Genomic DNA, 16,162 nt, shown 5'->3' with positions numbered 1-16,162 from the left:
TATATATTTTTTTTTTACATCCTGTATTCTAGGGTCAATTAAATGAAACATTGTGTAATATTCACATGGAGGCCTGAAACAATTTAAGTATTTATTTCATCTGATTATTAAATACATTTGTATAATTTTAATGAGTAACTTGAGTAATAAGGCATCTTAAAAATGATGCTCTCGCACCTACTTTGGTATCTTTTTTTGATGGGTGCGCAGCGACGCTTCAAGTCAAGCATGAATCCAGTAGGTTATTTTTCTAGAAAATTAGGTCCTGTGGCTGCCAGGTTGCCAAAATTCTTACAGGCAGTAGCAGCTGCAGAAAAACTATAATGGCTTCCCAAGAAATCAGTGGTTATGCTGATGTCACACTGCTGGTTACACACGCTGTGTCAATAATTCTGCTGAAACAGGAAACTTTACATCTGTCTACTGCTCGCTGGTTAAGATACCACACTGTATTTCTTAAAAAAACAAATGTGACAGTGAAACTCTGCTCTGTGTTAAATCTTACCACTCTTTTACCAACACAGAGGAAGGAGGAAGAACTTTGCTCTGTAACTGTGCTTGAAGCTGTTTGTAAGCCATGGCCAGACCTCAGAGAGACCCCTTTTGACAATGCTGACATGATGCTTTTTGTTGAGGGGTCAGCCTCTAGAGACCCTGAGACAGGCAAAACAAGGTTGGCTATGCTGTAACTATGGAACATGATGTGCTTTTGTCGGGGTCATTGCAGTCAAGCGGCTAAACTAGTGGCATTAACAGAGGCTTGCAGATTATTGCCTAATGATTGAACTTTCTGATTCTATTTCAGATGTGCAGACCTTTGCAAAAATGGAGAAAAAAAATGTGTATACATCAACATCACAAAATGATGATGTATACACAGGTGCCCAAAAATGATGATGATGAATTCTCAGATTTAGTCCCTATTTCCAGGGCTTGAAATGAGGGGGGATGCGGGGGGATACCATCCCCCTGGTGGAAAAAAAAATGACAAAAAGCATCCCATCAACCATCCCCTTCAGATTAATAATGTTATGTTATGTAAGATTATTTTGTGCAAATTAAATGTTAAAATTCTCTACTTATAATTCACGAACTAAATAATGTTGATTGGCCAATCAGAACTCGGTACTTTAACAAGCTGTGCACAAGCTGAAGCAAGGTTTCCTCTTTTTTTTCGTGCAAAATGGTTCAAGTGCAACTTTTGAAGTTCTTTAAAAAGAAGACAACAGAAGGTATTTTTCCTTGGTTAGAATTTAAAGACATTCCCCTGACATAATGTCATTCTGCTGTATGTGTGACTGTGAGGGAATGAGAGACGATAGTATTGTGTCACCAACTTTGCAAAAAACAAACAAAAACACATCTTGAGAGTCCAGAAGCATTCACTGCGCGCTGAAGCCCATTAGAATGCAGTTAGAATGGCCTTATAATTCAAGCAATGAAAGAAAAAAATACCCAGGTATGAGATTTTATGTTTTTATATTCATTGCACAATGTACTTTTCTGAATATCAGCACATAAATATGCTAATAATTTTATACAACAGTGTAGAGCAACACGGTGTTTCATTCCTTAAATGAGTCTGTTTTTGAACAAATCGTGAGCCAGTGATTCAATGGTCCATTCACTTGTTAAGTTTCTAAATGAATAAGCCATTCTGAATGATTCGTTTTATTTGAATGATTAAATAAATTATTTATTAAAACCTTTTTTTATCGGTCTATAATCTTTTACAACATTTAATTTATATAAAGTATATATTTAATTTTGTATATAATTTTTAGAATATATAAAATTACTAAATTACTAAATTATAATTAATTATAATAATTAATTATAATTTTGACATTTGACAAAAGTCTTATTATTTTCATTTCAATTTCCAATGTAATTAAATAAGCGGTTTTCAACAACTTTAAAATACTTGAAGTATGGTATTTATTTTATCTTATTTTATTTAGTATTAATTACATAATCAAGCTGAGATAATAACACACACACACAAAATATCATGATCTACTTATGTAATTATTGTTAATGACAGTAAGAATACAATTACCTGGCTGGAAATTATTTTGAAATTGTGATCCTGGTCCCCCATACACAAACCAATGATGTCTCCAGCATAGAAATAAGGTGATCAGAGGTGGATTTAGTGAATTGGGGGCCCAAGGCAAATATAGGAATGGGGCTCTATACATTTGCACACATTTACATAGATCAGCCTTGAGGTTCTTTTTTGTTGTCATGCTTGCTGCTGCACAATGGTGCCACATTGTTGTGTCAAATGTTTAAACATTTTTATGTACATGTTATAATGGGATTCTTTCATGTACATTTACAATTATTCATTTAGCAGACACTTTTGTATACTTATGTTGTAGACCATGAAATAGCAATTGATTTTGGTGTTGAGATACAAGTTTGAACAAAAAACAAAATAAATTATAAAATGATCTCAACCTCACAATTGAACCTTTAAACCTTTTTTTTAAGAAAAATATCGGAAATATAAATTATTATATTATTTAAAATGGATTTATGTGGGTGAATTTTCACATTGGTCTGAACAAAAACTGCAGACTGGATTACTGAAAATGCACATTCATTCTCTGCCAGCAGGAGGTGCTCTTGGAACATCAGAAATATAGTGGTTTCCCCGGTAAACGAAGCAGCTCAGCTCATAAATTATACTTTATCAGGTAAAATGAAAATGTGATCGAAACTTTTCTGAAGACAATCAGTTCCCTTCAGAGGTTCCTTCATATAAAATCTTGAATTAGTGAGAATAAGAAAAGTGTGAAAAAATATAGCCTATATTGACGAGGAAAGTCCACTGACTTAGGGCTTAAATGTATAATCGTGATTTATATTCACTCTCACTGAGCTTTTCCTGGACTGTGCCCAGCTGGTGGAATGACCTCCCGATCTCAATTCGAACAGCTGAGTCTTTGCTAATTTTCAAAAAACATCTAAAGACTCATCTTTTTCGCCAGCACTTAACCAACTAATACTAGTACTTACCTTTTCTTTTCTTGTCTAGCATATTCATAAAAAAACAAACAAACAAACAAACAAAAAACCTGGCTACGTGTTCTGTACTAGACTAACCGAGACTTGTCGTTGTTCTCTTATTGTTCTGATTGCTTCTATTGTTCTCATTTATAAGTCGCTTTGGATAAAAGAGTCTGCTAAATGATTAAATGTAATGTAAATGTATTGCATGTCATGAGTTAACTCGTGAATAATCGCAACTTAATCTCACATTTTTATCTGTTCTAAACGTACCTTAAATGAATACTTTTCCCAATGGTTTCACAGACAAGGCTTAAACTAGTCCCAGACTAAAGTGCATGTTTGAGCTGCCTCAACTGAAAATATCTTGCTCTGACATATCTTAAAATATGTCAGTGTCATTGTTTTGTGTCAAGATGCACACCTGAAACATTTTCTTCGAAGGCATTTTTGTAAAAGTTGCTTAAATATCTTAATTTAACTAAGGTCTTATCCTGGCTTAAGCTAAGCCCCGTTTGTGAAACCGGGCCTTCAAGTTTTTAATAAACATGTGCATGGACAAATATGGATGCTTTATGTTATATGTGTTTATTATTAGTGAAACCATGGTTAACAGAGCATGAAGAGTAGACATGTTTCATAGGTCATAGATGTTTTTCAAAGAACTTGTTCATGTCTATTAGACACATGAAAAAAAAAAAAAAAAAAAAAAAAAAAAAAACATAAATAATAGGTTCCTATTACTTCTCTTTCTTTGCACTGAGCAATTTACTTACACAAACCTGTTTGCATTTTCGCAAGACAGGGCAGCTCACTTCTTCTGAACATGCAAAATGTACATTTATCATTTATTATTACATTTGTTTGCCACTCTGTGCCACATTCTGTATTTTGATGCAGCTAAAGTCCCAATGAAAAAGGGACTGAAACGGGACCCATTAAGACTAACAGCTCTCCCTTCCAAGATGTTAATCTGTACAAAAAACTGATTTATAATCGTGCTGTCTTCTGATAAAATCAAATAGGTTACACACAAGATAAAGACAATAGCTGTGCTATGATTTCGGCTATACTTGTATGTAAAATTAGAGAAGCAACATATCTGTGTTTTAACTGAAAGCGCAGCTCCTTTCACTCGCTCACTGAACAGAGCAGACCCAGAGAGAGAGGTGTGCGCGCGCTGGGAAAGAGAGACCACTTCAACCTACTTCAACAAAAGTACAAATGTAAATAAAGAAACACTCATTCCAACAGAAATACAAATTTAAAGAATTAAAAGATTCGAACAGAAGAACAAAACAAAGAATTGAAAAGCTCAACAGAAGTATGTATTTAGTATAAGATGACACAATTTCATCTATGATATGCCTGCTTTTGTGTGTGCAAGTGTTTGTATCCAACTATGTGCTTAAGTGTGCGTATTTGTATGTATGTAAGTGTGGGTAAGAGCAGGTGTGTTTGTTCACAGGCAGGTTTTACACACAAACCCTTAATCTTAAGAAATTACTTCTATTGCTATTTTTCCTCTCCATGCATTCTGCCTACAGTTTGGTAAATTACCTACCGTAAATATATCAAAACTGAATTTTTGATTGGTAATATGCATTGCTAAGGATTTTATTTGAACAACTTTAAAGGTGATTTTCAAATAGTTTTATCTCTGCAAAATATTTTGCTATCCTAACAAACCATACATCAATATAAAGTTTATGATGTAAAAACCTCAATAATAATAATAAAAAATGACCTTCATGACTGGTTTTGTGGTCCAGGGTCACTTTGTTTGATGGTCATGTTCATCACATGCAAAATTGTGCAAGACAAGTGTGAAACGAGAAATGTTGTTTCCTTTTACAACACCAGAACTTCAAGGAAGACGCTTTACATGAAATACTTAATCAACCCTAGTCTGAGGGAAAATAGATACCCTAAAAGGAGACGTATGTTGAGTATGGATTATTTTTGGATGAGTTAGAAGGGTACTTGTTTTGTTTGTGTATAAATACTGAGTCGAAGTGTTCCTCTTTGTCACACACTGTGCAGATGCTCTGTATGATTGTCTGACTTTCTTGCAAGAATAAACCCTGTTTTTTTCTAATTCTACAATACTCTCTGAGTTATTGCCTCACAATAAGAGTTGGAGACATTTTTCCATAACAAGGGTGAGTAAATCTTCAGCAAAATTTCATTTTAGGTGAACTGTTGCATTAAACTCCTTCTAACTCTTAGCTAAATCATTATCATTAATTACTTTTACCATGTCTAATAATATCAGGTTTACCATTAGTGTAATAAATCATAAACTATTGGATACAAGCTTGTATCATTGCAGACTAGGCTCTTTTGTTCTATAAATTGGTTAATACACAATGCACTGATATTCTGAAGAGAGTGTCTCAGAGTGAAGTTCTCATGGCGTCTCTCCATACATTGGTGATTCTGTGCGTTTGTGCCACAGCCCTGTGTTTGGTGAGTATAGAATTCAAATGTCACAGAAACAATTTTGCGATCATATGTTGATTAATATTGTGCTAAAGCAAAACTAACACAGCTATTGTTATACTAAAGTACAATTGTTCAAGACTGAATTAGTTTTATGATAGTTTGTGGTTATTTCAAACAATATCAAAACTTGCACTGTAGCTTGTTGTTGTAAATGTGCACCTTTGACACTCATCTCTCAAATGTTTTCTTTAAAAGCCAACATCTTCACTCACAGGTGAGTCATAACAATCACATCATTTTAATATAACAATATATTCAATAATCACAACTGTTTATTTTATTTATATTTATATAATATGTTCTGAATTTGACCTTTTTTTGATATGCAACACAGAGATTGATTTGGATAATGGAAAAGACCTGGATATATTTGAAATAAATGAAGGTTTGTGGAAACATAAATATCATGTTTTAAACCTGTAGCATCATTTCTATAACAGTTTTGCATTAACTGCTGTCTCATTCAACAGCGGCAGGACTTGATCTAGTGGAAGGAGACATTCTGATAAAGGAGGTCAGTGTTTTCTTTGAGCAATTCCCATGTCACTTTCCACAAACAGGATACAAAGTAGGGCCTGAATCTCTGGGCTTAAAAAAATAATAAAATAATTGTTTAGGACATTCTTAAACTTCAGAAAATGTCAACATTAACCTGAGGAGGTCAAACTAATGTGTAAATACAGTAATATACACTAAACATCACAAACATCAAAATAATAAATTTTTATTTAAATAAAATAAGTCCATGTTTGGTTTATATTTAACAGGGAGAAGACAGAAACACTATTCTTGGTGAAAAGTATCGTTGGCCGACCACTGTGCCTTATGTCCTCGACAGCAGCCTTGGTCTGTGAATATATAATAATAACTGATTCAGTTCTATTGAATTTATGCTTTGACCTGTATCTGATATTATAATTCTAACTTAATATTTGCTCCAAATTACTCACTTACTGTCCTCTCTTTGTTATTTTTTTTTTATTATTATTTATTTATAGAAATCAATGCTAAAGGTGTGATACTGAGAGCATTTGAGCAATACAGACTCAAGACCTGTATTGACTTTAAACCCTGGAGTAGAGAGCCAAACTACATTTTCGTATTTAAAGACAAAGGGAGGGTATTAAAAATTTTAAACATATTTAAACTCATCTTCACACATTGCGCAATAATCTAAATTCTATTCACATTTATGTAAATGTATGTCACTTTTTTTTCCCAAACAATGACCTACCAAATCATTTTTTGATCTTACTTTTAAAGTCCCCATGAAATCCAAATTGAAGGTTTTTTTTTATTTTTATATATTTTTTTTTAATATGAGTATGTTATCTATAAGCTATAGTGTGCTCCAAGACAATGACAAAATTTGCATTTGGAAGATATAATCATTCAAAACTTACAGTCTCTAACTTCCGTCAATATGAATAAATAATTTTTCAGCTTCTCATCAAACTTTCTACACTGTTAAAAATCGCTGTAAAGAAATGGCCAAATTTTGACAGTAACATGCTGTTTTCCATTAAAACAGTGCATTTTGGGTAATATTTGACATTTGAGACAGTAGTCTGCTGCTATATATTGTGAATTAACAGCATTCAAAGTTAACACTCAGAGACTTTGTTTCAAATCACACCCTACACCCTCATTCACTATTCCCTACATGAGTTTACTAATATAGTCCACCTGACAGAAAAATGTAAAACTAATGAGTGAATTCATGATGAACACCTGCTGTTAACGAGCAGAATCACTGATGGAAAGAGAAACAAGACACACACAAGAACTACAGCTGACTTCAGCCACAGCTTTAGATGAAATCAACTGAAGATTTAAACAACTCAACAAACAGCTTTACCAGCTTCACTCATTACTAACCAGACTGACTTTATTTCTGTCAGATGTTTACAGAAGATCTTATTGAGAATCAACAACAGTTTAAATGATGCTGTTTTATTGTTTCATTTGACGTTACCATTGTGGAGATGAGTGTTTGCTTTAGTAGTGGTCTTGACACTTGACTTTTCAATAATGTCAGAATTTGCTTTGTCTTTAATTATTTTTTGCCATAACAAACATGTTTCGGAATTGAAACATAGTTACAGCAATAAAAGAAAAGTTAACATTAAAAAGTCAAGTTTTAAGAGCACAACTAAAGTAAACACTGTAATTTAACAGCAATAAACTGTAATTAATTTATGGCAACAAACTGTAGAAAAACAGTAACATGCTGGCAACCAGAGCTGCCAGTAGATTACCGTTAATTCAAACCATAACAGTCAGATTTACCAAGCAAAACAAGTTAATTTCACTAAAATATTAGTAAATGTTCATAGAAAAAAGGTTATGCAAAGTCATTAACTGATAAGGAAAGTAAATATTTAACTGAACTGTATTAGTTTGTTTTTGCACAAGAGATCTGTTAGTTTAATGTAGTTTTGTGGGTCACCATTGTGCTGTTGGTTTGATGTTGTTTTTTGGTTAATGATTGTGCTGGAGAGTTGAGACTGTTTTTATTGTTGTTTTTTTGATGAGAGTGAATGTGGAGCTGCTGATTCAGTGACCATCTCTTTATTAAGTGTTTTAGTACATAAATTTGTACTATTGTTAATTACTGACAATCTACAAAGATTTGAGTAAGAGTCATGTTTTGTTTGCTTTATTATTACACTTTAAATGTTTGTAATGTTATATTAAGAAGTATTTATTTTTAGTGGACTCAAATTAAATAAGTTCACTGCACTAAAAACCATCTAAACAGTAGTTTGTGTTGTTGTTGTTTTTAACTCGAATGGTTTTAAGCAATCGGTTTTCCGAATGAAACGAGTTACCACATAATAATGGTAACATACTGTAAAAATGAAGATCTGTAAATTAACTGTAGAGAGCTGTAAATTAACAGTACAATGCTGGCAACCACAGCTGCCAGTAGATCACCGTTATTTTACAGCACAATTTTTTACAGTGATCGGAAGCCCCCCACCCCCTAGACTACGCTCTAAAAAACAACCAAACTTAATGGGTTATTTTCACCTAGCTAGGGTCTGTTTAATAAAAGACACCAGGGGTGTAAATTTCGTCTAACAGTTCGGGGATGCGACAATAAACATAAAATTTCTCAAGAATGATTTTTTAAGGGGACACAAATAATACAGATAAAAATGTACGTGTAAGGATATGTATACACAGAGGAAAGCCTTACTTGCAGCATAGAGATAGTGTCAAATAAGACAACGCCAAGCTGGTGATGTCGTGCCGCGACAGTGCTTGTGTCCGTTGTATCCGTTGGTGTTGCCAAGTCCACGGTTTTCCCGTGGAATTGGGCTACTTTATCACTGTTGCTGTGGGTTGAAGTGACCCCAATAACATGTACTTTAGCTCCCGAAATGCGATTTTTACCGGGGTCCCCCTCGAAACGCAGTTAGTTTGGGCTAGTTTTGGGTAGCAATTAGGAGTGTTTTTTTTTTTAAAAAAACCTGGCAACCCTTTTCATCAAGCAGGTAATGTTATTATTGCTAACATATCAACTCATCGAAAAATACACTGGCATCATCTGTATTAAAGAGAAAATAATCACTTCATCCAATGTTTTAAGTGAATAAAACAGCCTTGACAGCCTTGGAGTTCGACAACTATTGACTTTGCTCTCTCTCACCGGACTCGTGTGTGTGTGTGTGTGTGTGTACAGTAGGTGATGTAAAAGAGGAAAGCAGGCATTTGGAGTCGGACCAAAGCACTGTGAGGCAATGGAGGGGGAGACTCAAAATGTTTCTATACTTAAAACACATTTTTTGACCCGGTTGTGTTGTTTTAGTACTTACACAATTATTTAAAGTATAAAACGTTGTTATTTACAATACATCGACTGGTTTTTCCATCCTATTTTTAGGGGGGACAAGTGACAACCCTCAGATAGGGGAACTCTTCCAAAGATTGTAAGAGCCCTCTGCAGTCATTGATTTAATATTGATTTATATTTATCTAAGCAAACTAATATGCCATATTATTGTTTGATAATTGTTTTCCTATATCATCATTATTTATTAATCAATATAGATAATAGCTCTGCAACCATTATAAACAGTCTTGGAGAGCTACCACAACCTTCAAGAATTCCCCTTTTAGTTGGGGAATATTTAGAAGGTTCCATGACCTATAGAGCTGATTGTTATATAATATAATATTATACAACATTTAAATTATATTTTTAAATCTTACTCCTAAACCAAAATGCAATCCATTCAAAATAAAATGGATGCTCAACAGCATCAAATGCTTTATAGAAATAAAAAAACAAAATAAATAAATAAAAAAAATATAGAAAAGAAAAAGAAATCCACCATCTAATCTAACATTGTTATGGATTGACAAGTGATCTAATATCTTCATCTTTTTTCTCTTCTATGCCTTTGATACTGAGGCACCAACTCATTCTATATCTTTCCTGTTCTCGATTCTTGCGAAGATGATCACTGTGTATCTCCACATCCTTAACTCTTTTTTTGTTTTTTGCACTCATTCATCTCTTCCATGTTGAACTGAATCGCCTTTGTTAGGTTTACAATCATGGCGCTTCTCATACACCCTCCTTAGGTTTAAAATCCACCAGCTTCTCATACACCCTCCTTTCCAGATTTAATATCGCCTCCAAAATGGTTTCATTAGCAATCTCCGCATTCTCTTTTATTTTGCTCCATTACTTTTACTTCATCTTTCTTTTCAACATTAGGCGAGGAATCTTTGCCTTTGGGGTCTAGTTTTAGTTTGGTAGGTTTAATCAGTTTTTGTGAAGACATCTTGATGTAAAACAGTGGGAATTACTCACTTCAAGCAAACTTTTCGGAACAACTGTCACAAGCTTTGAAAAAAAATGCAGCTGCTTAACCCACCGTCTTCGAATTCAAACAGTGTACATATTATTCTCTGAGTTGACGTAATTTTAGCTGAAACAAGAAGACATAGCGAGAAACGCTGCCTCCTTTTGAAATAGCTAGAAGTGTTTTGTTTATGTTGGGTCAGAGCTGTTGAGCTCAGTAAAGACACATTTAACAGCTTGTAACAGCCACAGTCTAACTCTAACAGAGTTCCCATTTAGTTTCAATTTGAAACGGTCACTAAAGCAAAGCAGTGACTATAATATTGCTGAGGATATATAGTTTGAAAATTGTGACACTTCAAGGCACTTCAGTGAATCTTTAATCACTTGCATTTATTAAATAATATTTTAGGCAAATAAGCATGTTAGACCTTTTCAGGCATTTGAAAACATTGGGACTTTTATTGCACTGGCTGTCTCTAAGGGGTGTATATATTTGTAACAAAAAAATGAAATTCAGGGTGATGAAAAGGTGATTTTTTATGTTCAATCAGATGTTACTCAAAGATGGGGAATCGACGGATGGGGAAACAAGAGTTGTCAATTGGTGCAGGCTGTGACAGTTTAGGAACAGTAGAGCACGAGTTTCTGCATGCGCTGGGTTTCTGGCACGAGCAATCCAGATCTGACAGAAACGATTACATCACCATCATGTGGGACCGGATTACAAAGGGTAACTATTGAATTCTTAAATATACGCATCAATTATAACATCATTCTGTCTTGCCAAACTCCTAAATACAAACTAATTTGTTCATTAACTGTTTCGTGGTTTGTTTTTCACTTAGGTAAAGAGAACAACTTTAATTTACATAATGAAACAGAGTCAAGCTCTCTTGGTGTGCCCTATGACTATGGTTCAGTCATGCACTACAGTAAGAGATCATTCAGCAAAGACCGTGAACCAACCATCGTTACCAAAATTCCAGAATTCTTGGATGTGATTGGTCAACGCATGGAGTTTAGTGACAGTGACCTGCTCAAGCTGAACCGGCTATACAATTGTAGTAAGTTTATGATTAAGCACTTTCTGTGGAATAATCCTCATTTGTTTTTTATAAATATATTGACATTAGTTTGACTGATAAGATAAAGACTACTTGCTCAACTAATACTTTGCTTCTCATACTCATCTTGTCCTAAACATTTTTCATAATTCTTCCAGCTAAAGCCTCAATATTTCTGGACTCTTGCCAGTTTGAGGAGCCAAATATCTGTGGTATGATTCAGGGTGATGGTGGAAATGCCAAATGGGCTCGTGTACAAAGAGTAAAGGGCGGTCCACAGACGGACTACACCAACCTGGGCAAATGTAAAGGTATGAACACCCCTAACCACAAAAGCAGGATTCAACCCAACACAACCCAACTGAGTTCTGCATTCATTTACAATGAAAATTGCTATTTGTGAGCCACAGGATCACTAGCAATAAAACTTAATGCAAGTGATTTAAGAGAATTTCGCAATTGTTTTTTCCATTTATTCACCATCATGCTCAGTAGCCCCGCACATTGCGACACCTCATTTGTCCAAACTCCATATAAACAAATATCTTTGGTTGTGATGCATCAAAAATCCAGTCTTGTCACTGTGAGCCACATCAAGCAGAAGTGTTGTGTGGAAATTTGAACTTTTTTCCATATGGCAACTATTATTTACACCAACTGTGGAAGATATAAAAATAAAGTGTTGTCTGTTTTTGTTATTAGATGAATTAAAAAGAGGAATATAAATATATAGAGATAACTATAAAGAGAAATGTCAAACTTACAGTCACTCTCTCAGCAGATATATTAGAAACTCCTTCGGAAATCACAGAGTTGACCATTATTTGTATTTGTTTGCCAAGGTAATTTAACACAAAGTGTTTTAAACATTCATAATTATATCATTATTTCAGGTCTTATCGCATACAGTCTTAAATGGGAGGGTGTCACATAGAAAACTATTTGTTTAATTTTGTTTCATTTTTGTTACATAACCACTTTGTAAAAAGTTTAATAATTTATAGTCCATAATCCTACACTGATACCTCTTTTATGATGGTGGCACTTTGGTCTTCATGATAAACACATTTTACTGATACAATAAGGAAATATCCTTTGACCTTCTCTAGACATTTCTTGTCAAGGATTGCAATATGACATTCAAAATGATTATTAAACTCCATTATAGGGTAGGAAAGTGAGAAGACTGGCTTAATGGTCTTTTATCTAATAAAGTTTATACTTCCACAGGGGTTGGGTTCTTCATGCATTTTAGCACAGCCACAGGAACCCAGGGTGACAAGGCTTACCTGGAAAGTCGCCTCTTTCACCCCAAAAGACGCTCCCAGTGCCTGCAGTTCTATCACTACAACAGCGGGGGCATTGATGACCAGCTAAAGATCTGGGTGCGTGAATACACAGTTAAAAACCCTAAAGGAGCCCTGAGACTCATTCAGAAGATCAGAGGTAATAATTCTTTATGTTTAAAACACCAATAAATAAATCCTTTTAGCCTATGGGTAACTTATACTTGTACAACCTAGGTGGACGTCGAGGCTCCTGGGAACTATATCATGTTACACTAGATGTCTCTGATAAATTCAGAGTAGTGTTTGAAGGGGTTAAAGGAAGAAAACGATCAAAGGGTGGTCTGTCTCTGGATGACATGAACCTCTCAGAGACCAAGTGCCCTCAATACACTTGGCGCATTCGTGATTTTACCAGGCTTCTCGCTACAACCCCTGCCGGTTCCAAAACCTACAGCCCCCGCTTCCTATCCCCAGATGGTTACTCATTTCAGATTGGTTTGTACATTAATGGCTTGAAGAATGGTCCAAATAAAACAGCAGTCTACTTCCACTTGACCTCTGGACCCAAAGACAACAATCTTCAATGGCCATGTCCATGGCGTCAGGCATCAATGGAGCTGATGGACCAGAATCCAGACATTCAACATCGCATGAACAAAATTAAGATGATCACTACAGATCCAAACGAGACTGCAACTGACTGTAAGACACAAAGTTATAGATACAGTATTAGTCATTTTTATAAACCATTAATGCTGATGTGTTAAGTACAGATACTTGGTTACAGATTATTTAGAGATAAAAGTAAATAAAATGTGGCCTGTGCTAGCAAAATGAGTCAGAATGTGCACAGGCACAAAAATGTGGATTTTAGTCAGATTTAGGGTTTTCACAAAAAATTGTTCATTAAGCCCTTGTCTAGAGATTCCAATGCTCCAAAGAGTAATTTACTGTAGTATGTAAAATTATCTTTATTTTTATTTTTTTCTGAGGGGACCTTTTCTCCACTCGCATCTCGCACTGACTGTCAACCGCAGCGCCCACATAAAAGGTGTTTCTGGCAGTGCGGGAGCCTGATAAATATACACAGAATTCCAGCAGAGATTGTCTGATTACAGTATTTACATGCCAACATAATCTGTTATGTTTTAAGTTCCTTAACGTTTATGGAACTACTTGGGAAAAACATCTTTCTAATAACTGTTAATCTATAAAAGAAAAGAGGGAATAACTCGCTGCTCTTGATTGAACTGCTTTTGTAGTTTTAATAGGCCTAATGCATTTATTTGTAATGAACACACTAAGGGGATTTTTACATTTTATTATTTGTTTTTCTAACGTGAATGCTTTTGTTCAGATGTAAAATACAAAAGGTAGCCTAATGCATTATTTGTTTCTTTCTTATATTTGTTCTGTTTTTTTTTTTGCATAGGCTATGTTCTTATTTATAATAACCAAGATAAAATAAAAATAGCTATATTAATATAGTAATTATTATTAAGAAAAGAAGTGGAGGAAAAATTCAATGTTGCTAGGTGATTTTGTCTTGGAACCTTTAGTAAACTTTGACTCGATTTGCTCATTGTGAAGGATTTTGCCAGCACAGTTCACAAGTGTTTTATAAATAGTATATCCTCTCTTTGTGCAGACATGGGTAAAGTTAAGTATTTATGGGACAACCCACGAAAAGTAGGCAGTCTAGTCACTGACGCAAATGGCAGTAAATACTTCCGGGGGCCGAGTTCTGGTACCAGCAATTACATCACACATGATCGTCTGAAGAGTCGAAGCTTCATCAAAGGAGATGATGTCATCTTCCTCCTCTCCCTTGAAGGTGTGCAGTTCTTATTCAAACCAGTGAAATTCTTATGAAATATGACGAGTTTTAAATTTCAACTCCATCAATAGATGTGACTGGACTTTTGAAGACCAAGAGACCAAAAATCAGAGACCTGCGATTAGAGATTGATGACCGTGCTGCAGAGAAGGAGCCAAAGAGACAGATGGTAGTATGTATTCAAATACCAGTTTCTCCTCCCATACTTGATCATTGTAGGGCTACCATTATTCATTATTAAGTGACTTCGTTATTCATTATAACTCCCATTTAATGCTGCGGTGTAACTAGTTACATGTAATGGAATTACGTAATTTAATTACAAAATAAATGTAACTGTAATCAAAATGTGTAATTAAATAACAGTTACTTATGAAAATGTTAACAATAACAAAGGGGTTATCTGAATATTTTCACACACATACATATTATTGACTTCTCTAAAATATGAGACACCAGTGTTTCAGGAGTTTAGGACACAGAATAGGACAAATTATTTATTTCCTATTTAGGGTTATGTATGCGTTTTATTTTTTAAGATTTGTTAACTGTTTTTTCTTTTCCAATGAATCATTATATATCAGTGTTTCCTGCCATAGATATGTAAAGATTTGATTTCAAAAACAGTATCATAGCTATTAAATGGTTTCTTATTATAATTTTAAATAAGTATTTAACCTAAGAATGATCTCAAAGTAAATCGAAGTGCTAAAGTCTGATTTTGTGGTGACTGTGCTTTAAAATGAAATGATTATAATCTTAATTAAAGTGAAGAAGGATTTGAAAGTCTGACAGTAATCAGTGTTGAGTACTACTGAAAGATTAACCTTGCCTGCTTTAAGTGTTTGAAAATGATTAACCATTGAAAACATTACAAATTTTGAAAAAAGTAATAAAAAATAATCAAACGTAATCAGTAACATTACTTTAATAAAGCAATTGAAATAGATACACTATTTATTACATTTAAAATAGGGTAAATTGTAATCTGTAACCTATTACATTTCCAAATTAACCTTCTCAACACTGCTCCCATTAAACTGAATTTTCTCTTGCAGAACCCCAGAGTTCTGGGTCCATGGACTTAAAGATCCCCATGAGATGCAGGATACATCAAGACGCCTCAAGGGAAAGAGAGAGAGAAAATGTTTCCAGAATTGGCCAGATTGTGTCTTCATTACTGAGCTGCAGCTGCTGAATCATAACTTGCATTAAACTATTCTCAAGAAACGTTATTACTAGATTACAAGCACTTCTCATGTTCATTGCCTCCTTAAGGTGAATTTCTTCTTGTATTCTTCATTTGTAAGTTGCTTTGGATAAAAGTTGCTGCAAAATGAATAAATGCAAAAGCATCAAAAGAAGTATTCAACCATTAATGCTCCCACAGTTTATTAGTGGTATGTTATAGTCTGTAACAAAGTGCTCTATTATAAATAATTGTAATGTAATTTACATTCCTGAATTTTCAAGAGATGCTGCTGTCCACTGGCACTGCTCTATATGAGAAACATCACATTCTCTGAGTCCATGACCTGCTTGTCATCCTGCATGCACTCCAGCAGAAGGTTAATCTTATTCTGGTCAAACTCCTCGTCCTGGCCTTTGTTAATGTGAGTTAGAAGATCAGAAC

At 34.4% G+C, this 16,162-nt stretch overlaps 1 protein-coding gene and 1 pseudogene across 2 annotated transcripts; both read left to right on the top strand.

Moving 5' to 3' along the window:
- Window positions 1-5,036: 5,036 nt before the first annotated feature.
- Window positions 5,037-15,893, top strand: LOC109072846 (meprin A subunit beta-like). 2 transcript variants are annotated; one of them, XM_042746736.1, is made up of 15 exons: window positions 5,037-5,177; window positions 5,404-5,484; window positions 5,716-5,734; window positions 5,855-5,905; window positions 5,991-6,034; window positions 6,288-6,366; window positions 6,519-6,636; window positions 10,891-11,069; window positions 11,185-11,403; window positions 11,562-11,714; window positions 12,634-12,849; window positions 12,927-13,394; window positions 14,341-14,526; window positions 14,601-14,701; window positions 15,588-15,893. In XM_042746736.1, exons 2-15 carry the CDS (start codon window positions 5,428-5,430, stop codon window positions 15,615-15,617), a joined length of 1,920 nt encoding a protein of 639 aa, XP_042602670.1. In that variant the 5' UTR covers window positions 5,037-5,177; window positions 5,404-5,427; the 3' UTR covers window positions 15,618-15,893. The 2 variants fall into 2 exon arrangements, with proteins under 2 accessions (XP_042602670.1, XP_042602671.1); XM_042746737.1 differs by having other exon boundaries at window positions 5,123-5,177; window positions 14,601-14,698.
- Window positions 5,050-16,162, top strand: part of LOC122134589 — a 40,834-nt pseudogene continuing 29,721 nt past the window's right edge.

This window comes from Cyprinus carpio, chromosome B20, assembly GCF_018340385.1.
Source record: "Cyprinus carpio isolate SPL01 chromosome B20, ASM1834038v1, whole genome shotgun sequence".
Classification (NCBI taxonomy): Eukaryota; Metazoa; Chordata; class Actinopteri; order Cypriniformes; family Cyprinidae; genus Cyprinus; species Cyprinus carpio.
Note: the sequence above shows the minus strand (reverse complement) of the source record. Positions and strands in the feature narration are given on the sequence as shown.

Bases quoted from the DNA above. Each gene is read 5' to 3' on its own strand.
- LOC109072846 (XM_042746736.1), top strand. From the start codon at position 5,428: ATGGCGTCTCTCCATACATTGGTGATTCTGTGCGTTTGTGCCACAGCC. The intron at 11,070-11,184 runs GTAACTATTGAA...TTTTTCACTTAG, and splicing joins GTGGGACCGGATTACAAAGG to GTAAAGAGAACAACTTTAAT. The intron at 11,404-11,561 runs GTAAGTTTATGA...TAATTCTTCCAG, and splicing joins GAACCGGCTATACAATTGTA to CTAAAGCCTCAATATTTCTG.